At 45.6% G+C, this 23472-nt stretch overlaps 2 protein-coding genes across 2 annotated transcripts in view; one reads left to right on the top strand and one right to left on the bottom strand.

Moving 5' to 3' along the window:
* LOC139642038 (low-density lipoprotein receptor-related protein 1-like) overlaps positions 1-23472 on the top strand; it is an 88217-nt gene that overhangs the window by 59193 nt on the left and 5552 nt on the right. Inside the window, exons 35-78 of the mRNA XM_071516734.1 lie at positions 85-216; positions 338-472; positions 596-725; positions 882-1008; positions 1716-1867; positions 2049-2173; positions 2331-2705; positions 7047-7236; positions 7430-7634; positions 7790-7982; positions 8728-8853; positions 9009-9137; positions 9552-9671; positions 10166-10279; positions 10667-10816; positions 10916-11038; positions 11281-11397; positions 11552-11680; positions 11812-11940; positions 12101-12241; positions 12399-12586; positions 13847-14030; positions 14131-14216; positions 14323-14442; positions 14668-14855; positions 14973-15178; positions 17250-17438; positions 17726-17874; positions 18120-18213; positions 18415-18531; positions 18802-18921; positions 19056-19178; positions 19286-19411; positions 19607-19723; positions 20523-20629; positions 20815-20941; positions 21178-21300; positions 21443-21565; positions 21666-21803; positions 21978-22115; positions 22319-22438; positions 22566-22858; positions 22992-23170; positions 23277-23383. Of these exons, the coding sequence (XP_071372835.1) occupies positions 85-216; positions 338-472; positions 596-725; positions 882-1008; positions 1716-1867; positions 2049-2173; positions 2331-2705; positions 7047-7236; positions 7430-7634; positions 7790-7982; positions 8728-8853; positions 9009-9137; positions 9552-9671; positions 10166-10279; positions 10667-10816; positions 10916-11038; positions 11281-11397; positions 11552-11680; positions 11812-11940; positions 12101-12241; positions 12399-12586; positions 13847-14030; positions 14131-14216; positions 14323-14442; positions 14668-14855; positions 14973-15178; positions 17250-17438; positions 17726-17874; positions 18120-18213; positions 18415-18531; positions 18802-18921; positions 19056-19178; positions 19286-19411; positions 19607-19723; positions 20523-20629; positions 20815-20941; positions 21178-21300; positions 21443-21565; positions 21666-21803; positions 21978-22115; positions 22319-22438; positions 22566-22858; positions 22992-23170; positions 23277-23383 (6504 nt within the window). The remainder of the gene's footprint in view (positions 1-84; positions 217-337; positions 473-595; positions 726-881; positions 1009-1715; positions 1868-2048; positions 2174-2330; positions 2706-7046; positions 7237-7429; positions 7635-7789; positions 7983-8727; positions 8854-9008; positions 9138-9551; positions 9672-10165; positions 10280-10666; positions 10817-10915; positions 11039-11280; positions 11398-11551; positions 11681-11811; positions 11941-12100; positions 12242-12398; positions 12587-13846; positions 14031-14130; positions 14217-14322; positions 14443-14667; positions 14856-14972; positions 15179-17249; positions 17439-17725; positions 17875-18119; positions 18214-18414; positions 18532-18801; positions 18922-19055; positions 19179-19285; positions 19412-19606; positions 19724-20522; positions 20630-20814; positions 20942-21177; positions 21301-21442; positions 21566-21665; positions 21804-21977; positions 22116-22318; positions 22439-22565; positions 22859-22991; positions 23171-23276; positions 23384-23472) is intronic.
* Positions 3542-4582, bottom strand: LOC139642040 (galanin receptor type 1). Its single transcript, XM_071516740.1, has one exon. It carries the CDS (start codon positions 4580-4582, stop codon positions 3542-3544), a length of 1041 nt encoding a protein of 346 aa, XP_071372841.1.

Below are 23472 nucleotides of genomic sequence, written 5' to 3'. Positions count from 1 at the left end.
ACTGCTTCACAGCTACGGTCACGCATACAGTAGATGTACTCGGTATATCCTAATACAAAAACCTGTTATTCTGTCTCTGAGCAGGTATGGGATCTTTCCTGCTTTACTCTGTCCATGAGGGAATCAGAGGAATTCCACTGGACCCAGCGGACAAGTCTGATGCCCTGGTGCCGGTGTCTGGCACCTCTCTGGCTGTTGGCATCGACTTCCATGCCGGTGAGCGACACCGAGGGACAGCAGTAACGAGAAGGCCTCTCCTGAGAGGCATTTTATAGCTGTCGTTATTCCAGTGAAGCACTATTTATAGGATGACACTAATGGCCTCTGCCTTTTTCAGAGAACGACACCATCTACTGGGTGGACATGGGCCTAAGCACCATCAGCAGGGCAAAGAGAGATCAGACATGGAGAGAAGACGTGGTTACTAACGGCATCGGCAGGGTGGAGGGCATCACTGTCGACTGGATAGCAGGTCTAGTCAAAGCATACATTAATTCTATCCAGCGTGCACACACTGTACCACTGCTAATGCACTGTATGTATAAATCATAGCCAAAGGACCACATAGTTGATTTACATCCTTCTTCTTTTATAGGGAATATTTACTGGACAGACCAAGGCTTTGATGTGATCGAGGTGGCCAGATTGAATGGCTCCTTCCGCTATGTGGTCATTTCCCAGGGCCTGGACAAGCCCCGCGCCATCACTGTCCACCCAGTGAAAGGGTAAGGCTCGTGGTCAAGGGTTGAATTATGCCTCCTATATCAGTGTTGTCATACGGTACCCAAATTGTGTTGTTGTAGCTTCGGCACTATATATTTTTCTTCTTCCTCCTAAAACGTATTTTTAAATCGCTGCCTCGTGCCTGTCCCTCTGTGTAGGTATCTGTTCTGGACTGAATGGGGTCAGTACCCTCGTATCGAGCGCTCTCGGTTGGACGGCACCCAGAGGTTGGTCTTGGTCAATGTTAGCATCAGCTGGCCCAATGGCATCTCCATCGACTACCAGGTCTGGATCACAACTGACACCATACCACTTCCTTCCCACACACATTTGTCAGTATTTTGTCACCATGTCTAGTTTAAATGAATACACTGAGTTTAAACTTACCTTTCAAGGGTAAGAACATAGATGGCAGACTCATACATGTATCCCCAATAGATTGTTCTGCTCTGGTGCTCCATGCTAACACTTTAGCATAGGCCAACACTGTGTTAAGTGATTGTATGCAATTAACATTAACCAAAGTAAGTAGGCTGACCATATTATAGTACTAAAACGTGTTAGTGTTTTTTATTATACGACCTGTAGATATATACTATATATATATTAGACCACTGAGCCACCAGGACGGCCAATGATTCATAAATTTTAAAAATGAAATATCATTAACTTTATAGCTGATGTAGCCACAGGTTATTTTTGGAAATATTTCAAGTGAGCAACCATGTTATTTGTCCACTATGCAGTTTTGCGCTACAAAGCCTTTAGAGCTGCCACAAGTTCTATTTTTTTGCTAATGCTACTCGCCCACAATTACTCAACATAGTGTATGCTAAAGTGTTAGCTTGGAGTTGTTGACCAATGGGTCAATATCCCAAAACTTAGTTATTTTTTCCTGAAATTGCTTAGCTAGTTTTGCCTAATTTGCATTTTGAAAGTATGACCTTTCTTGAAAGATCTTATCTTGTCTGACGTCTGGATTGTGTCCACAGGAGGGTCTGCTGTACTGGTGCGATGCCAGGACAGACAAGATTGAACGCATCAACCTGGAGACTGGAGAGAACAGGGAGCTGGTACTGGCAAACAACAACATGGACATGTTTGCTGTTTCTGTCTTTGAGGAATACATCTATTGGAGTGATAGGTCAGTTAGCTATTCAGCTGTTCTTTATTCATTACTTCAATCAGCCTTTTTTTCCAGCTATCTAAACTATCCATCCCTAATTTCTAATTGCACAACAGCATGTGAGTCATTTGTAAGATTTCATATTATATCTTGTTGTAAATGGGCTGACAGTGTTGTTCTCTTTTGTTCTCTCTTCCAGGACTCATGCCAATGGCTCCATCAAGAGAGGCAACAAAGACAACGCTACAGACTCTGTCCAGCTCAGGACTGGCATCGGTGTACAGCTGAAAGACATCAAGGTTTTCAACAGAGCCAGGCAGCAAGGTAGGAACACACACACACACACACACACACATACCAATGAAAACTCTCACCATCCAACTTAATCAGCACCCCAGGAATCAACAAAATTCAGTGTTTAACCAGGCTAATTATTTGTTTAACAGCTTACCACATAAACAACTTGTCAAATTCTCCCCAGGCACCAACATCTGCAAAGACAACAACGGTGGTTGTGAACAGCTGTGTCTTTATCGTGGCAACGGGGAACGCACCTGCGCCTGCGCTCACGGCATGCTGGCCGAGGACAACAGCAGTTGCCGTGACTACGACGGCTACCTGCTGTACTCGGAGCGTACCATTCTGAAGAGCATCCACCTATCGGATGAGACGAACCTGAACGCGCCGATCAAGCCCTTCGAAGACCCTGACCACATGAAGAACGTCATCGCCCTCAGCTTTGATTACCATGGGGGCGGAGGGAAGGGATCCAACCGCATCTTCTTCAGCGACATCCACTTTGGCAACATCCAGCAGATCAACGACGATGGCACAGACCGCAAGATTGTGGTGGACAGTGAGTATCAAGTCATCAGTCACATGTCAATCGGTCAATAATTAGCTCAACAAATCCACAGAAGTCCAGTAAGCAAACACAGCTGTGCATCAGTGATCTCTACACCACATCTCTCCACCTAAACTGTCTGTCTTTCTCCACTCTGTCCAGCTATACTTCAGCTGTGTTGACTAGTGGTACCATCTCTTATCTTCTCATTAATAATTGAGTGTTGTCCCCTGCCCCCTCTACGCTGTAAACAGCCATCATCACGCAGGTTGACAACACAAAGACCCCTGAGTGAACCACTGTAATGAACACACAGCTGGAGCCTCTCAACTAGAGGAGAGCGGCATCACTTAGGGCTGTCGCTTGAAGAACACACACAGAGACACACACACACACACTCACAAACACACACACACACACTCACTTGGATTCTCAGTGCTTTTTGCTTGTTGTTTTCATGCTGAAGTGTCTTTTAAATCCCACTCTCTTTAATGATTCAAGAGCAGGTTCTTGAACCCCATCCAGAAAAACATTGGATTTAAAAGCCCTGGACCAGAGTTGTTCTTAGCAAGCAATATTTAAAACATTAAATCTTTGACAGGAAAGACAGGGAAACAAGGAAAGTACGTGGGGTTATTGTGTTTATTGATCTTACATTGAGGTTAGTGTTTAGAACAATTCTCAAAAATGATGCCTAGTTTTTCACACTGGTTCTCTACAGTCAGTTTTCCATCCCCCTAGTACAGCATTTATTCCACTGGAAAAATTAGTTGATGACAGTGGGGTTAGAAGAGTGTTTTAGCTCCAGGAGTAACTGAGGTAGCAGTGTCTCCCCAGTGGCCCTAGTGTCAGTTTTGCCCTCTCTCTGAGGTCGTGTCCAGCTCAAAGGGCTGTACCGTGTCCCTGCCCACCATATGAGGGCAACCAATCAGACAGCTCTTGCACCATGCCCAGCGCTCCCTCCCCAGCTCCAGTAACTCCCGTCTAAACTTCTGGGACATAAAGACATAGAGAACTGGGTTTACTACTGCTGCAGAGGATGCCAATAGCCTGGCCAGGATGGCGATGGAACGGTAACCTGGCGTGCCCTCTATAGTTCCTCCAATGAAGGTGAACATGAGAGCGTAGGAGGGCAGCCAGAGGAGAGTGAAGACCAGGACTAGGAGAGCAGAAGTTTGAGTGACCTGGCTCTGGTAGCGTTCCAGCTGGGGGGCGCTGCCCAGCAGCCGCGCGTGGCGAAGAAAACAGTAGATCTTGGCATACATCAGCACGATGACGCCCAGTGGTAGGGCGAAGGCGAACAAGAAGAGGGCGGTGCTGTAGACCAGCTGGCTGAAGTCGGACAGGAAGGCGAAGCAGTACACAGCACTGGACACACTAACTGTGCGGATGGCAAACTGGGGAGCCGCCAGGGCCGAGGCAGGGAGCCACAGCAGAGCTACAGTCAGCTTTATGCGACGCCGCATTCGAGAACGGTAGGCCCAGGTGGGGTGTACCACTGTCAGGTAGCGTGACACAGCCAAAGCTGCCAGGGTGAAGACTGAGGCGGCCGAACAGGCCACACCCAGGAAGCTGATGGCCTTGCACAGGAAGCTGCCGAAAGGCCAGCAGCCCAGGGCGATGGCAGAGGTGTGGAAAGGCAGGCAGAGCAGCAGCAACAGGTCCGCAGTGCTCAGAGCCAGCAGCAAGGTGTCTGTGCCGTGGGGAGGTTGACCGTCTTTCCTCTTCCTACCGGCCAGAATAGTGATGACCAAGGAGTGGCCCACCAGGCCAGTCACCAGAATTAGCCCATCCAGGATTGGCACCAAAGTCTTCATCAGTGCCTCGTCCGCCCTGTTCATTAGGCCGCGGCCACTGCTGTTTACTTCGTGCCTCTGCAAATTCTCCATCCGTTCACAATAAAGGTGTACTGAGTAATGAATCTAATGGCCTGTTAATGCGGGGCGTCAGAGCAACATATTCACACAGTCTCAAGATGATGCAGCTCTTGCCTCCAGCTCATCTTTCAAACCGTATTACTCACAAGCATGATCACACTCCATTAAGACAGCTAGCACTCTCATAATGATAGCAATTAGATGAGCAGTTAAGATCACCCTGGACAGCTGACTCTCTCATTCACTGACATCTGTAATCTGTATTCTCTGGAAAATAGAGTTGTACATGTATAGTCCACTTTATTTTAGTTGTTTGTGTGTTGATTTGTAAATGTGCCTTGCAAGAATATACCTCATGACGTGACTGAAATTACTTTTCGGGTGCCCAGAGATAGTCCGCTGCCTCTGGAGCCACACATGTGCCCTTGCTGGTGTCTGATTGAATCCCACCAAAACTTTCTCTCTTTCACTTTGTCTCTCTCTTTCTGCTTTCCAACTGTTTGAATAAATAAAAAATACCAAAAAATACCTCTCCTTTTCAGAAAAAAAAAAGTTTTCAAAACATAGTCTCACAAAAACTCCCCTCAAAATGATGTGCAGTTATCCAGCTTTACTCAGAAAAAAAAATGGAAACATGACCTTTAGAGAGCAGTCCTTGAACATTGGATTTGGCTTCGCTGCATCAGCATGTCCACTGTAATCCAAGGAAGAGCAGTTTGGGTCAAAACTGGAGAAATGTCAGTGCAGCAGTTACTCTGTGGTTGTATTGATTTCTTGAAACCAGGCAACAGAGGACAAATTCATCCCAACGGTTGCTAACAGGCATTCCACATTAAAAGCAGTCAATGCTACTTGATGCTAAGTGGTCACAGCGGTAGTAGGCGTCTTGTCCATTTAGAAGCTCTTCAGAGGCTTGTAACCCTTAGATTCCACTGGCAGGAGGAGAAACTGAACAACGGGCTCGACCCTCAAAAGTAGAAGGGGAAAAAAACGAAGAAGGATGGAACATAAAATGAACATTAAACAAAAGCTTAGTGATTATTAGGTTTCAGCTGGATTACCATACTACTCCCGCGATTGTCGGACTATGATGAGTGGCAATGGTCTTCTCAACAGGCTTCCCCCACTGTTTGCACAGCAAGAAGGGCTGAGCTGATGTAGGCAAGGGGAGGGGAGACCAAGGTGTTTCTGATTACCTAATACTGGCTTGAACCCACTTTAACCACCCGCCTTTTAGTGTATCACCTACCATCAGTCTATGCATTTAGCCCTCCATGTACACATTCTTTTATATTTTTGTCATTGCTGTTTTTTACAGCTCAGGAACGGTAACGGCAAATATTGAGTTGTCCCCACTCGCTTTTCTTATGACACTATTCTATTGCTTTGACTTACAAGATGAAAGTCACAATTGTGACTTTCAGTTGTTTTTTAACTAGGTATTCAGCCCCAAAGTGGTCTTTAGGTGCATTAAGGTTGATTGTAGCCCTTCCTCATTCACCTTAAACGTCTATAAAAAGGCAATTATTGACATTCGGCCAAGAGCAAACAGTCGCATGGAGTGTCCTGGCTTTTATTGTTGAGCGATAGTGGTCATAAATATGGTCCCTAGTGTGACAAAGAACAGATGGATGGAAACCTTGGAAGAGCCCATGAGGACTACTGTTCAGTGTCCTTCTCCACGATGCTGTGTGTCATGCAGCCGCCTCAGATAAAAATAGGAGTCAGAGCCCCGAAAAAGGGAAACTGTCAGGGGAGTAGGGGACCTCCAGTTGATTAGTAGTACTGTGAGTGGGGGTCGAAGGAGAAAGGAGAATGGATAGTGGGAGGGGCCGCTTTATCTCTGCCGTTCACGGCTGACTTCTTCACCCTGGCCTGTTTCCCTAAAGTGACTCAAGCTGCTCCAGTGGCGGTTTTCTTCCCAGAACAAGAAGTTGCCATGAATAAGAGCATCCACAGGGAGCTGTATTTGTATGTGCAGGCAGCCAGCCATGAAATGACAGGATGATACCGACTCTTTAAACTCTCTCCAGGAACAGCAGGCATGGCGTGCACCCTGCTCTCAGTGTTGTACCACTTTACCATTTTATTCTTTTCTTTTTCACTTTCCTCTCTTCCCCCCTCGCTCCTCTTTAACCTTGTCCATCCTCACAGTGTTTCACCATTCGTGAACTGATTTGGGAAGACAGCATTTGCTACTGCCTTTTTAAAGTCTCACAGACTTAACCATGCATGCAACTTGTTAATCTTTGATTGATCAATGATTAATGATTTGTGTTGAATTCTCCCCTGAAGGCCCTCATTAAAGGGCTATATATTTTTATAGTGGAATAAAAGGAATTTGTTCTTCCCAAGCGTTGTACTTCTTACAGCTTTTGCCTGACAGCTACCAAAGAAAGAGTCTGTGATAGTCTGTGTTTTGTTATGGATCCCACACGTTTGCTGAGGTTCAACTTCTCTCACCTCTGCTCCACAGATGTAGGATCAGTTGAGGGCCTGGCGTACCACCGTGGCTGGGATACGCTCTACTGGACCAGCTACACAACCTCCACCATCACCCGCCACACTGTGGACCAGAGCCGCTCTGTGGCCTATAACCGCAACACCGTGGTCACCATGTCTGGCAACGACCACCCCAGAGCCTTCGTGCTGGACGAGTGTCAGGAGTGAGTCATTAATATTGCAGCTTGATGTTCTGCACTGCACCTGGGCCCAGTTCCAATAGTTTTCGGGGGGGTTTTTTTGGACAGCAGATTTATTTTGGATCAGTCAACTGTAGCTGTTATTATACCATTTTGGGAGCTGCCAGTCTTCCCACTGCAAATCATTCTTCTTCCTCTGTGTTTGTTCCCACTACAGTCTCATGTTTTGGACCAACTGGAATGAGCAGGCTCCCAGTATCATGAGGGCTTCTCTGAATGGAGCCAACGTGCTTGTGATCATTGGCAATGACATTAAAACTCCCAATGGTCTGGCCATAGACCATCGTGCTGAGAAACTCTACTTTTCTGATGCCACGCTGGACAAGATTGAGCGCTGTGAATATGATGGCAGCAACCGTTATGTGAGTCATCTTCTTTATTTTTCTCTGACTAAAGAGAATGCAGTTGGCATCATCCTTAAGGCGTTGGCTTTAGTTTTGCAGTGTTGTTTGAAATGGTACAGAGCTGACATTTGAATTAGTAAAAACTTAGATTATTCTATATTTTTCTACTTTAGGTGTTGTTGAAGAATGAGCCCGTCCATCCATTTGGCCTGGCTGTGTATGGAGACTACATCTTCTGGACCGACTGGGTGAGGAGGGCCGTCCTCAGGGCCGACAAATACACAGGAGGAGACATGAAGGTGCTGCGTGCCGACATCCCTCAGCAGCCAATGGGCATCATTGCTGTGGCTAATGACACCAACAGCTGTGAGTATCATTCACTGGAGTCATTCTAAATGAGTCAGGTAAAGGATAATACCGGTGTTTTTTTTTTAAAGTTTAGTTAAATTGGAGCTATCAGGGCTTGTTTTCCTACATTTAGCCATTTGCAGCCATTCATTCTTGTAGAGTAAAAGAAACAACTTCCACAGACTTGAAAATTGCCTGAGCTAGATAATCCATCACAGTAAACATGAAGCTTTAATTTGGTTTTGTCAGAGTTTCTGTTCTATCATTATTTCATTGTGCCTGAGTTGAGTGTCTTCATATCAGCGCTGCATTACGTTACACTCTGCTTACCGTCAATCACCTGACACCCGTAGGGAGAAATGGAAGTCTCCGTCAGGAAATAATCCCTCAAAACATGTCGCCTTACAAACTTTAATGTCACATCCTTGTCTTCTTTGGGACGTCTTTGTTAGCCGGGACAGCAGTTAATTACAAGCTATAGGTTTGCCACTGTAAAGTTTGTATTTTAAAAATGATGAAAAAGAAGTATGTTATTCTAATTACATGCGGCATGCCTTGCAGAATGATTGGGGGAAATGTAAACTAGACATAGACAGAAGGGCTATAACACTAAATGACAGCAGTATTCTCCTTTTTAAGTAGAGAAAACAGTTTCAAATGATGCAGGCTTGCTATTGTGATAAAAATGTCTTTATCATTATATAACTGCTCTAACACAGTACATTACACTCACTAACTCTCCTGGGTAATAATACCCTTTCAGGTGAGTTTTCTCCTTGCCGAATAAATAACGGAGGTTGCCAAGACCTGTGTCTGCCCACATCAGATGGACGGGTCAACTGCAGTTGCCGTGGAGACAGACGACTTCTGGAGGACAACACCTGCTCTGGTGAGGGAGAGAGAGAGAGAGTCTGGGGGAGAGACTGTCAGTTAGTCTATACAGTTCTATCAGTATAGGATAATACTTTACAAAATCCTGTTCTTGATCAAAATGTGATAGGGTTGAACGCTTGTCACTAACTTCAAATGTTTCTGCCCTACCAGCTCTGAATGTTTCATGTGGAAATGTGGATGACTTTGAGTGTGGTAACGGCGACTGTATCAACTACAGCCTGACCTGTGACGGCATGGCTCACTGCAAGGACAAATCTGATGAGAAGCAGTCCTACTGCGGTGAGTTTCCCTACTGGACTATTAGATGTCTGTAAATAGAGCTGTCACGGCTCATCATTTACATTTTACAGTTCAGGCATTTAGCTGATGGTCTTATCCAGAGCAGCTTGCAATGAGTGCAACAGAAGAATACATTTTACTTATTAGATCACCATACATGTAACTAATCATAAGGAGTGCAAAAACCAGAGCCGTAGTGCCCTGAAAATATTCATGTGACCAGTCATGTAAGTGATGGGTGCTAGGGAAAGAAATTAAAAAAAATTCTGAGCTAAGGAGAGAGGAAGAGGAGATTTTTATCAGCTTGATTTAGAAAATGCTATAGTGAAGTGGTTGATTAATTCATATGTCAAGTAGGCAACATAGCTCTATGCTCTTCTACTGATCTTCATATCAACTGCTGCTCCTCCACAGCCAATCGCCTCTGTAAGAAAGCCTACAGGCGCTGCATCAATGGCCGCTGTATCGGCCACCAGTTCTGGTGTGACGGCACGGATGACTGCGGTGACCACTCAGATGAGCTGCCCTGCAACAGTAAGAATATGTCTATTTCAGAGCCGCAACTGATTAAAAAAGCATCAGCTAGCCTGACCGGTGTAAAAAAGAGGAACTTCACTGGCTGCCTGTCAGCTATAGAATCAACTTGCACCTCAGTACATTTCTGGACTTTTTTGGCTTTACAACACCCTTACGTATGTCCCTTAGGTCTTCTGATGTCTTGGTCATTCCTTGATCAAGGCTAAAACTATGCAAATGGATTTGCTATTGTGGCCCCGAGAATGTTGAACAACCTTCTTGAAAGTGTTAGATTAGCAGAATCCATTGCCATTTAAAAAAAAAATATATATATTAAAAACCCACAGCTTTTTTCTTGTTCTGTTGTCTTTTTCTTTTAACCTTGTGAAGAGCTTTGTAATGAAGTGTTTAAGGCAGTATAAAAATAAAGTTGACTTGACATGGATTAAGTTATTTGTGTGGGTATGCTTGCGCCCATGCGTGACTTAACAAACATGCTGTGCTTCCTGCAGTGACCCTATGCAAACCAGGGGAGTTCCAGTGCAAAGACGGAAGCTGCATCTCCAATTTTAGCCGCTGTGACCAGGTGGTCAACTGTGAGGACGCTAGTGATGAAATGAACTGCCGTAAGTAATCTACTGTAGCTTCAACCATTCTAAACCTTAAAATTGTAAATGAATGACAGGACATGGTAGAAAATTAGATGTGTTTTGACTAGAGCCTAACCTGGGGGCGTCCTGGTGACTCAGTCTGCTAATATGCATGTCATGTGCTCACAACTGAATGGGTTCACATCTAAGATTGTGCTAGGCTATTACATCTCTTTCTACCCCTTTCCCTGTCTGTGCTTCTCTATTCATGTAGGTGTTGGAAAAAAATCAATGAAGGAAGGTGGACTTTCCACTGTGCTTTAAAATGATTGAGACTGACGTGGGAGAATCAGCTAAATGAATAGGAGATATATGTCTTTATGGTTCTATGTTAAAGGTTTTTATTATTATCCTCTATCCCAGAACCCACTGACTGCTCCCGTTTCTTCCGTCTGGGAGTGAAAGGAGCTTCCTTCCAGAGCTGTGAGAAAACCACCCTGTGTTACCTGCCCTCCTGGGTGTGCGACGGCAACAACGACTGTGGAGACTTCTCAGATGAGAGGAACTGCCCAGGTTGGACACTTTGTTCCCTGTAGCACGCTCTGTCCTCCAGTTTTCCTCGTCTCTTAAATTGGCGAAGCTCTTACATTGTGTTTTTCTATTGCCTTGCAGATAAAAGGAAGCTGAAGTGTCCAGTCAACTTCTTTGCCTGTCCTAGCGGCCGCTGCATCCCTATGAGCTGGACCTGTGATAAGGAGAACGACTGTGAGAACGGAGCTGACGAGACACACTGTGGTCAGTCTGCTGCACAGATGTCCTCCATTACCCACATTGTTTGTTGAGCTATAGTAAACAAGACTGGTGCCTTACATACCAAAATATAGCTGTTTTTCTTCACCAAAATATAGCTGTTTTTATTTTTTCACATTTACCTTCTCATTGTGCATGGAAAGGCATGACTGTTACTGTTGCTGTTGTTAGGGAAAATGAAATCATTCTTTCAAAAAATTTGAGCTGTCTGTTTTCCCACTTGGCAGACAAGTTTTGTACATCCACCCAGTTTGAGTGTGGGAACCACCGCTGCATCTCCAGCCACTGGGTGTGTGACGGCTCTGACGACTGCGGAGACGGCTCTGATGAGGACCAGAAGTGCAGTGAGTCAGACTTATTATTTCCACTCTGTTCCCGTTGCTCACCTTGGCAACTGCCAGCCAGGGTATAACTGGCTTCTCTCACACACAGTGGAAGCATATGAGAATGTCTCCATGAGGTATTGTCATTATGTAACTCTCCCATATGTCGTCACAGAATCCAAGACCTGCAGTCCTGAGGCATTCCAGTGTCCAGGCTCCCATATGTGTGTGCCTCAGCGCTGGAAGTGTGACGGGGACAAGGACTGTCCCGATGGAGCTGATGAGAGCGTCAAGGCTGGCTGCAGTGAGTAGGACAGTCACAAAATAGCCCAACGGAAAATCTGTCTTCTCTTATTTGGAAAAGATTAAAAAGCCAGACGCGGCCCCTCAATGTTTCATGACCATTAACCCAAGTTCACTCTCTTTCTTTCACAGTGTACACCAACAGCACTTGCGATGTCGAGAATGAGTTCATGTGCCAGAACAGACAGTGTATCCCCAAGCACTTTGTGTGCGATCATGACATTGACTGCTCCGATGGCTCAGATGAGTCCCCAGAATGTGGTAAGTGGATGTGTTGGCCGGAAGAGAAACTGAGGACAAATGAGTAGGAGGTTAAAAAGTTGAGCGAGAATGTGATTTGTGATTGTTTAAACCGCCGTCCTAACGATTGAGTATGAGGTGGAGAATGAATGTACTGATGGTATCTCTTCTTCTGGTGTAGAATATCCAACATGCGGTCCGGACGAGTTCCGCTGTGCCAACGGCCGCTGCCTCAACCAGAAGAGCTGGGAATGTGACGGAGAGTTCGACTGTCAAGATCGCTCTGATGAAGCCCCCAAGAACCCCCGCTGCACTGACTCAGGTAGGCGCTACAGTCACTACACTGTACTGTATACATGCACTCACTATCTTACTTTACCTTTTATTGCTCTACTAATAGAATGAACCGTGACTCATATTGGAAACTTCTCATAAAAAGGCAAAATCTGTGCAACTTCCCCATTTTTCTATAATTTCAGAGAGGAAGTGTAATGAATCAGCCTTTATGTGCCGCAATGGGAAGTGTTTGAACGAGACTCTGCTGTGTGACCGCAATGATGACTGTGGTGACGGCTCCGACGAGCTCAACTGCTTCATCAATGAGTGTCTGAACAGCAAGCTGAGTGGCTGCTCACAGCTCTGTGATGACCTCAAGATTGGCTTCAAGGTAAGCTGCCTTTATGGTTGTGGTTAAACTACACTATAACTTCTGCGATTTGTTCACATGTTTTTTAATGGTCATATTAAAGAAATGGTGCACTCAGGCAGTGGGTACAAATCCCCCCTGGAGAGTTGTAAAGGTGTTTAGAAAGGTACCAGGAACTCAGGAACTCTTTTTTAGATTCTGCAATAGAACATCTAAAGAAAATCAATTAATTTATTCCTGAATTTTCTGACTTTAATTGGCCTAAATTACGAGAAATTCTATGTCTAAAAATCACACAGTCAGCATGGCCTCAGGCAGGGAGAATGGGTGATTTTTATCAATGGTGAGTCAAGAAGGTCCCGAAGTAAGAAGGTTAGGAAACGCTGCTCTCAGGCATGTGGTTATATAAGACAAAGTCGTGTTTTGGCTCTCTTCCTTGAAAGTGGGAGGCCGGTCTTAGAACAGCCTGAACTCCCTGTGAACTCTCATGACTGGGCTGTTATGGCTGTGCTCAGGGCTTCATTTTGAAAATTAGAAGGGACAATTTGTAACTCATTGAGGCTCCAGTTGGATCCAGTGGTCCGGAGGTGAGGCTGTTGAAGGAACTAGGAAGCAAGTTTTTGAAACCAGTGTTTTCACAGCTGTCAGTGTGGCAAATATACAGAACTTTCCCCATTACAGACTTGCCATGGTTTGATTTCCTTCAAGCATACATCTAATGTACAGCTTAAATTCCCACATTATAGCATAGGTAGAATTTTGATATACGTGGGGTGTGTGTTGCAGTGTCGGAATGGGAAGTGACAGTTTAAATTGTTGGAGCAGCCAACAGATTAAGACTTGTAATGAATGAGAGCTTTTACAGTGTCCCTTGGTAAGATGAAGTGCCTGCCACTTGGTTTTCTACACTTTGCACTCGCTGCCAATACTGTCATTTGTTGTGCCTAAGCCAACTTCACAAATGAGATTAACAGGTATTTATAAAGCCTACATGACATAAGCAATTCAATTGATTTCATACCAGTGTTGAGATATCTAAAATAAGTTTGAGTCCATTCCACTTTACATAAAATTTGGGGCTTGTGTGGAATTTGGGTGAAAGGAAAAGCACATCTGTCAGATTGGCTGACTGAAAGGTTTTGCGACGAGAGGTGGCAGGCCGTTGTGAATGGGCGTCTAGAATAGAACTCAGAGGTGGCATATCTCGTTCCAGCAAGCGCTGACTCAAATAAGTCCGGGCTGTGTGTTTTGACATGCCTTCTGTGCTTTCGGCCCCTTCAGTGCAGGTGTCATCCTGGCTTCCAACTGAAGCGGGACGGGAAGACATGTGTGGATATAGACGAGTGCACAACTAGCTACCCTTGTACTCAGCGCTGCATCAACACACATGGCAGCTTCCACTGTCTCTGTGTGGACGGCTTTGAACTCAGCCCCAATGACCCCACCATCTGCAAGTCCACATCGGGTAAGGCCTGTGTGTGTGTGTGCATATGTGTATTTTGCATAATTGTTTTCATAGCCAAATCAATCATGATGACCTATACATGTTTTTCTTTTGTGTGTAGAAGAGGAGCCCTACCTGATCTTTGCCAACCGTTACTACCTGAGAAAACTCAACCTGGATGGCTCCAACTACACTCTTATCAAACAGGTAAAAAAAACAATGGTATTTAGTTTAACCAACTGACATATGAACCAGGTTAAGTTTTTGTTGCTAGCTGTCCATAACCCTGCTGCTGCACCTGCCTGTCTTCCAGGGTCTGAATAATGCAGTGGCGCTGGATTTCCACTATGCAGAGCACATGATCTACTGGACAGATGTGACAACTCAGGGAAGCATGATCCGACGCATGCGGATGAACGGCAGCAATGTGGAGGTCAGTGGAGAAATCAAATGTCCTATTATTTTGGATATTTTGGCTCTGTATATACTGGAAACCACTGGACAGTTTAGTACAGCTGACACATTTATGACAATTTGTTGGAATGGCATACTATTCACTCTTCTTTAGGGAAGTTGGTCCAACCATTCTGACACACTGACTGGATAATCAGCCAAAATCAGCCAACTCTCTAACTCTGTAATTTGGCCTATCTGGCAGGTGTTGCACCGCACCTCCCTGAGTAACCCAGATGGATTGGCGGTGGACTGGGTGGGCGGGAACCTGTACTGGTGTGATAAGGGCCGGGACACCATCGAGGTGTCAAAGCTCAATGGGGCCTACCGGACTGTCCTGGTTAACAGCGGTCTGAGGGAGCCGCGTGCCGTGGCTGTGGATGTACGCTATGGGTGAGAGACGCAGGACTCAACTCATTTTAGCTATTCACCTATGTTTGGAGTTCAAGTGTAAGTTTCATAATGATATATACTTTAATATTAACTCTACCTTTCTCTCCTGGTGGTTAGGTACCTGTACTGGTCTGACTGGGGTGACAACCCCCACATAGGCAGGATAGGGATGGACGGCACCAACAGGAGTGTTATCGTCGAGGATAAGATCACCTGGCCCAACGGTCTAACACTCGACTTCATCAATGACCGCATATACTGGGCTGACGCCAGGGAGGACTACATCGAGTTCGCTAGCCTGGATGGCTCCAGCAGACACACAGGTAACAGGCCGACGTGTAAACACACACACACACAATGGCAGAGACGTGGTCCCCACTTTGGCTGAGTTATCGTGGTCACTCAGCTCTATAGGAAATGAAATTGATCGTGTTGCTCGCAGTGTGGAAGCACGTTTACACTCAAACACACATGCACACATACTTGTCAAAGCGCCACCAAGCATAAGCAAGCAGGTCAGATGGTGGCTGGGGAGAGTCCTGCAGCCCCGGCCCAGGGGACAGACAGCCTGAATAGGGGAGATTGTTCTGACCACCGAGGGCTCCAGCATGCATGACGTCTGAATAGCGCTCCCTTGTTTAGCGCGCTCACCACAATAGTTGATATTGTCAGCCAACCAGGCATGCAGAAGAATGCAGGAGTGCAGAGGACGTCTCTATTGAAATTCTTTGCATTCACTAAACTGTTTTAAACACATGAACATGCCTCACACAAAGCATCCCGATTTGTTTTCTGGACAGCTACGGCATCATGTCAGTTCTGAGAAGAGCTGGAATCAAGAATTTATAAAGTGTAAAGTTTGAATGTGGGTCTATGGGATAGTATACAATCTACAAAAATCACTTGTGAGAGAGAATTGTTGTGAGTTTTGGGCATACTGAGTACTTCTCCTGACACAGCAGAAAACTTTGGAACTGTTGGAAGTATGTTGGAATGAAAGCCACACTTTTTACAGCTTGAATCACATCTGAAACTTACTGGGCAAGTAATCGTGGAATATATAATAAAAATACACATCAAACAAAGGCAGTACTTGTTGTTGAGAAACAAAGAAAACTTAGTTGTGATTTTGAGTGAGTTGACAGATCAAACACACGTCACAGACAGTCTTCTGTTAGCTTTGCAGTGTTAGCCCACCTGTCGTGTGTCCCGGAGTTTTTTTCACCCATCCCCCGACACACACAAACACCAATGTGGCCATGTGTGTGTTTGCTGAGCGAGACGTGGGTCTGTTTGAATTCAGATAAGGGTGGATCAAAGGGCGCTTCATGCTAATCCGACTGATATCTCAGTTCAATCTAGCGTTGTAAAACTACTTTGACATGATAAGCTTGAGGATGAACATATATTAATTTAAAACACACCACAGGTTCTAATCAGTGCTGACCCAACATCACCTAATGACATAGATCATGTTTTAAACATGGGTGTCGTGTGTGTGTGTGTGTGTGTGTGTGTGTGTGTGTGTGTGTGTGTGTGTGTGTGTGTGTGTGTGTGTGTGTGTGTGTGTGTGTGTGTGTGTGTGTGTGTGTGTGTGTGTGTGTGTGTGTGTGTGTGTGTGTGTGTGTGTGTGTGTCCACGCATGTGTGATTTACTGGATCACTGTGTTTTACAACAGAGTGAAACTGATGGTGTGTTTCCATAACAGCATGTCCCAGCCCCAAACACTGAGAGCAAACACATGAAATGACAAGTATATGGGAACGGAAACAGCGCAATTAGAGTGTAAACCCTAATGAAGCGTAGCACCTATTACATAACACATAGATATAGTGGAGCCATTGTAGCTGTGCACCCCGCCTCACTTCTGTTTTACATTAACGTTGCAAGATTTTCCAAACAATTTCTCTTGAGGGTTGTAGCAACAGCGTAGCAGCAAGGATGAAAAAAAGTTCAACTACTAAGACTGTTCATGGAATTTCTGGAATATCATGGAAATGTGTATCCTTGATAGGGAAAGTCCGGGAATATGATAATTTCTCTGGAGAAGTCAGGGGATATCAGGGAATTTTACAAATGGGTCACATTTCAGGAATATACCAGCATGTATTTTATAACTTGTTTCACACATTTATTGCGTTAGATGGTGGTTTTCATATGCTCTGTGGCAACTTCACTCCACTGCATGTCCAACTCTAGTGGAAACCAGACTTTTAACCACTTTATAACATTTCTGAGTTGAAAAACTGCTTTAACAAATTGTGAAGGAACCATTGAATTTTACTCAGGGCCACAAAGGGAACCCTGTAGCATGACAGAAGTGCTATAATTGGCCGTTGATTTGATTATCTTCTCACAAATAAGATTATTCCATGTTTGTATGTTTATCCACAGTTCTTAGCCAAGACATCCCCCACATCTTTGCCATGACTCTGTTTGAGGAGTTCATCTACTGGACCGACTGGGAGACCAAGTCCATCAACAGAGCTCATAAGACCCTGGGCACCAACAAGTCCACCCTGATCAGCACCCTGCATCGGCCCATGGACGTCCACATTTACCATCCCTACCGCCAGCCTGAGGGTAAGAGACACACTGGTGTAACAAGCATTTTCATCCACGTGTATACATACATAAGAAAAACTACAAACAAACATGATTGCAAAATCTTTCAATCCAATCCAAAAATGAAGGTCTGCAGTAGAATTGAATTTCGATAAGGTGTAGGAGTCCTGTATATACTGTATATACACAGACATAATAATACATAGATACACACAAACAGTACGTGTCAATCCTGTGCTGTAAACAAATCTATGCAATCAGAAGTTAAAACATTCCCCCTCTTTCCCTCTCTCTCTTCCTCCCAGTGCTAAATCACCCATGCCAGACAAACAATGGGGGTTGCAGTAACCTCTGCCTGCTCTCTCCTGGAGGAGGCTACAAGTGTGCTTGTCCCACCAACTTCTACCTGGCCAACGACCAGCGCACCTGCATGTCCAACTGTACCGCTAGCCAGGTAAGGACGCTGACAGTGACACACGGGGCGAATATGACTGAATAAGTGCAGTTGATAAGTGACTTGTCATGCTCCGCCTCGGTGCCTTTTGTTTGATGAACTGCTTGTGCCTGGTGATTGTCTATTGACAGCTGGCCGGCTGCCCAGTGCTAGCTAGCCTCTGCTTTTGTCAGTGGCGCTGTACTAATGTAGCTCTGGTATTTCGTCCTGTCATCGCTCTGATTTATCTCCCTGTCCTCCCCCAGTTTGTGTGCAAGAATGACAAGTGCATCCCCTTCTGGTGGAAATGTGACACGGAGGACGATTGTGGTGACCGGTCAGATGAGCCAGCAGACTGCCGTAAGTGTTTGAGAAAGACGTCCAGGAGAGGATAGGGGGTCAAATTCCTGCTACATTGTATATGTATATGATTACGTTTGAGTCTAATTCAGCAAGAGAGGGATATTGTGCAGGGAGGAGGTGAAGTGTGTGCGGGGTTAACATACCGTAGTGTAAGTAAGGCATGATCTTGATAGACTGTGACTGTTGCTTCTCCGACAGCGGAGTTCAAGTGCAGGCCAGGTCAGTTCCAGTGCGGTACAGGCATCTGCACCAATCCGGCCTACATCTGTGACGGAGACAACGACTGCCAGGACAACTCCGACGAGGCCAACTGCGGTAAATCTCTCTAACTCAGTTTTCTATTCATACACTGTTTATTCATTCATTTCATTCCTCTTTGCCCCATTTGCCCTTCTGGTTTTCTGTCTTTTTCTTCCTCCTTTCTCGTCTTTATTTCCTCCCTTTTCATTTGATCACGTCTCTCTTTCTCTTTCTCTGTCTGTTCCATTACCTGCATCCTGTAATGTCTTTTTTTTTCTTGTATTCTCCAACCGACACTTTATTGATAAGCTCCATATCTGCTGGTTCTCTGTAATTGTGCTGCAGATATCCATGTTTGCCTGCCCAGCCAGTTCAAATGTTCCCACCCAAGTCGCTGCATCCCAGGCATCTTCCGCTGTAACGGCCAGGACAACTGTGGAGAAGGAGAGGATGAGAAGGACTGTCGTGAGTAGACCACTTTTTCTCTCTTCTTTGCCTCTCTTTTTCTCTCCTTCCAATCCTGGTTTATTTCTGATATGCCATTCTTTTTTGGTATTTCAATGCTAGTAACTCTATTAATTTGCCCTCCCTCACCATAGCTGAGGTCACATGTGCCCCCACCCAGTTCCAGTGTGCCATCACCAAGCGCTGCATCCCTCGCGTCTGGGTGTGTGACCGCGATAATGACTGCGTCGATGGATCTGACGAACCCGCCAACTGCAGTAAGACTCCCATGTTATTTTGGAATTTCCTTTATTCGGTTAAATGCTTGTCTTGATTGGTTCTCTCACTGGTCTCATCCGTCCATCCAACTGTTTTCCCTCTCCAGCCCAGATGACGTGCGGTGTGGATGAGTTCCGCTGTAAAGACTCTGGACGCTGCATCCCGGCTCGCTGGAAGTGTGACGGCGAGGACGACTGCGGCGATTCATCGGACGAGCCCAAAGAGGAGTGTGGTGAGCGTCCTGTCTCCTAAAAAAACAACATAGATGCACAAGAGGTTTTGTAGTCATTGAGATTTCAAATTGTAATGCCCATCATATGAATATACAGTAGATTGTTTTGTTGATCTTTTCAAATGTGTTTTTGTGCTATGGTGTTGTAATTTGTATATTCTCTTATTGAACTAACATTTGCTGTGTTTTGTGCAGCTGAAAGGACATGTGAGCCCTACCAGTTCAGATGTAAGAACAACCGCTGTGTGCCGGGCCGCTGGCAGTGTGACTATGACAACGACTGTGGGGACAACTCAGACGAAGACAAGTGCGGTAAGTGTCACTTTCAGCTTTGGAACGACATCTCCAATGCTGTACACTGTCAACATCTGTTATCTCACCTTGTCCACTGTTACTTGCTGTCATACTCATGTCTTGTCCATTGAAAACACACTTGTCCATTGTGCATACTAAGTCACTTGTCAGTGCTAACTTGCTGCCCTAACTTTCACACTAGATTATTGTGTTTTTCACCAAACACATTTCCATTCACTGACATTTCTGACGCATCTCACCTCATCTGGTATTTGTTTCATTTCATACTGTCCTGTTGGCATGAGCCAGAGGTAGGTCTCTCCACTTTCATATGTAAACCCCTCCCTTATTCTGTGTGTCACCTCTCTGCTGTGCCTCCCACTGCATCCTGTCTCCATCTCAGTCATTACCTGCACATGCTCCTGTCCCGTTATCCCCACCAAACTGAGAGGTTGCAAGCAGAGCTCCAAATAGATTTGTTTTGTGACAGTATTGTAGCGTTCTCCTTTTGCCACTAGATGCCACTGTACGAAACCCATTTTAATTTCCAGCTATTTTTTGATTATTACCACAAATTATACAGATATAAACACATGCATGCTCATTAAAATACCATTGTTAAGTCTGACACTTGTATGGAGCTCCTTTGGACCACTCATTTGACCTCCTGCAGTGTCTGTAATCTACCCCATGCTTGTTCCATCCCGTGTGATGTGTCTTCTGGCAATGTCTAGAATATCCATTATCGCTCCCTTTTGGGAGTGTGTACCAGTATTGTCTTCTTCATGAATGATGTGTTTTTGTTTTTCTCCTGCAGTGCCGCGGCAGTGCTCAGAAAGTGAGTTTGCCTGTACCAACGGCCGCTGTATTGCCGGGAGGTGGAAGTGCGATGGAGACCATGACTGTGCTGACGGGTCTGATGAGGTGCAGAAACACACACTCATCTTTAATAGTTTTGAGTGTTCAAGCGTCATTTAATAAGTGATATTTAATGGGAGATTAGTTCAGTGGTATGATCAGCAGTAACTCAGTGCTGTGAAAGTTCTGTAGTTCTTTAGTAGTATGAATGCTGACCTTTGCTTGACTGCTGGCTGTGTTTTTTTCTTCAGCATGGCTGTGATCTCAAGTGTGACAACGACCAGTTCCAGTGTAAGAACGGACACTGTATCCCCATCCGCTGGCGGTGTGACGCCGACGCTGACTGCATGGACGGCAGTGACGAAGAGAAGTGTGGCAGTGCCGGTGAGTGTGTGTTATCTGTGTCTGCCTGTATGGTACATGCTGTTGTGATTTTTACTGTGTTTTTACTGCGTGTTTTTATTGTTAACCCTGTCTGCAAAGTAAATTTCCCATATGGGACAGAAAGGTCATACAGTGGGCTAGTTAGACTGAATCCCCTGCCATAAAACGAAGATGTATCAGGTTTTATATGAACACACGGTAACAGTAACAATCCCCCCTGTGTTTCTCAGCTGGGCGTCACTGCCCCCTGGATGAGTTCCAGTGTAACAACACCTTGTGTAAACCTCTTGCCTGGAAGTGTGACGGGGAGGACGACTGTGGGGACAACTCCGACGAGAATCCTGACGAGTGCAGTGAGTGCACACATATGAATCTTACACATGTGAAACGCTTTCTGTCTCCACCTTTCGTTGGTCACAAAGCTTCTCCTGACCTATTTTCTGCCTCTTCTACCCTCTTTGCTCCTCTTGTCTTCTTTCTCTCTTCTGCTCTTAGGGAGGTTCCAGTGCCCACCCACCAGGGCTTTCCGCTGCCAAAATGACCGCGTATGTCTTCAAATGTCCAAGAGATGTGACGCCGTCAATAACTGTGGCGACAACTCGGATGAACTGAACTGCCGTAAGTCGTGGAGCTGTTTAGTTATGACATTCCCCATTTTTCTGACTTTCCTTAATGGGATTGCTGACCTGTGTGTGTGTGTGTGTGTGTGTGTCTACAGAGGCCCCTCCAGCTGTGCCCACTTGTGAGAAGGATGAGTTCCTGTGTGCCAGTGGCAAGTGCATCAGCTCCACCTTGCGCTGTAACTTCTTCAACGACTGTGAGGACTACGGCTCAGATGAGATCAACTGCAAGACAGGTGCCTCAACTTTCACATTTAATCAACTACATTACAGATCTGTGGTCTCTACTGAATAGCACAGAAGGCTTGGAATCACTTCGACTTCAACTGCACTGATTCAACTTTTAGCTCATGTCATACTTTCTATTTCAGTCCTGTTAAAATTGATCTTTTTTGTGTATCCATGTCTAGACACCAAGCTCAATGACTGTAGGAGTAACAGGACTCAGTGTGGCGATGGAGACGAGGCTCACTGTGTCACCAATGGCACTGACTCCTTCTGCTCCTGCAAGCCGGGCTTCCAGAAGACTGGACACCACACCTGTGGAGGTACACACCCACAGTTGTTTTTCTCATAGTTTAAACTATCAAGGAACGTTGTCCCCTTAACTCAAGACCTGCTAGAAAGGAGGCCAGCTGTGTAGACATACAAGAAAGAAACATAGAAAAAAGACCTGGAAACCTTCATTAGCATCAGTCGTCTCATATTTTTCTGTCTGATGTGTTTTCCCCCTCTCCTCTCCCTTGCTCAGATAAGAATGAGTGTCAGCAGTTTGGAGTGTGTTCCCATGTCTGCAACAACACCAAAGGCTCCTACAAGTGCAGCTGCCACAAATACTTCACCAGGATCAATGACACCTGCAAGGCTGACAGTAAGGACCATAACTATATCTGTCTTGTATACATTACTTGTTCTTTATTCTATGTGAATTTAAGAGTCTCATTATGAACTTTAAAGGCCTTTCCCCCTCACCCTCTCCATTTCTGTCCTCCATCCAGGCATGAACAGCAGTCGACAGATTCTCTACATAGCCGATGACAACGAGATTCGCAGCCTGGACCCTGGCATGCCCAACTGGCGCTATGAGCAGACCTTCCAGGGCGACGCCAGTGTGCGTATAGATGCGATGGACCTGCACATCAAGACCAACCGCATCTTCTGGACCAACTGGCACACGGGACGCATCTCCTCCTACGAGCTTCCAGGACCGTCCACGTCCTCCTCCTCGGGACCCTCCTCCAACTCCCACCGCAACCGACGGCAGAGCGAGGGCCGGGTCACTAACCTGCAGGTGAGGCTTGTCAAAAGCCAAGAACACAAACAAGGAAAACAGGAAAAAGAGGCCCTTCAGATGGGTGAGAGGATACACACACATAAATATTCACGCAAACACTAACTAAATCCCCCTCTCCGCCTGTGTCCAGATCCAAGAGCTGAAGATGCCTCGTGGGATAGCGGTGGACTGGGTGGCTGGTAACCTGTACTGGACCGATTCTGGCCGAGATGTGATCGAAGTGGCTCAGATGTCAGGCCAGAACTGCAAGACCCTCATCTCTGGCATGATCGACGAGCCTTACGCCATCGTAGTGGATCCACAGAGAGGGTAAGAGAGAGGAATCATCAGTGGCGTGTGTGTGTGTGTGTGCAGCTGCAACAATCATATAAAATGTTTGACTGTGTGCGTCCCACTGATATGTGTTTCCCTTTAGTACCATGTACTGGGCAGACTGGGGGAACCACCCTAAAATTGAGACTGCTGCCATGGATGGCACTCTGAGACAGACTCTGGTGCATGAGAACATCCAGTGGCCCACAGGTCAGTATGGCATTAGCACTGTAGGTATTTGTTTTGGAAGTCAGTTCGCCCTGCTTCACATTCACACATTTACACACATTCACACCCGG

This window comes from Centroberyx affinis, unplaced genomic scaffold (assembly GCF_046629955.1).
Source record: "Centroberyx affinis isolate AG114_WGS23_722 - 3 ecotype Tasmania unplaced genomic scaffold, CSIRO-AGI_Caff_v1 ptg000428l_1, whole genome shotgun sequence".
Taxonomy (NCBI): domain Eukaryota; kingdom Metazoa; phylum Chordata; class Actinopteri; order Beryciformes; family Berycidae; genus Centroberyx; species Centroberyx affinis.
The sequence above is the reverse complement of the archived record's forward strand: the minus strand, read 5'-3'. Positions and strand labels throughout refer to the sequence as shown.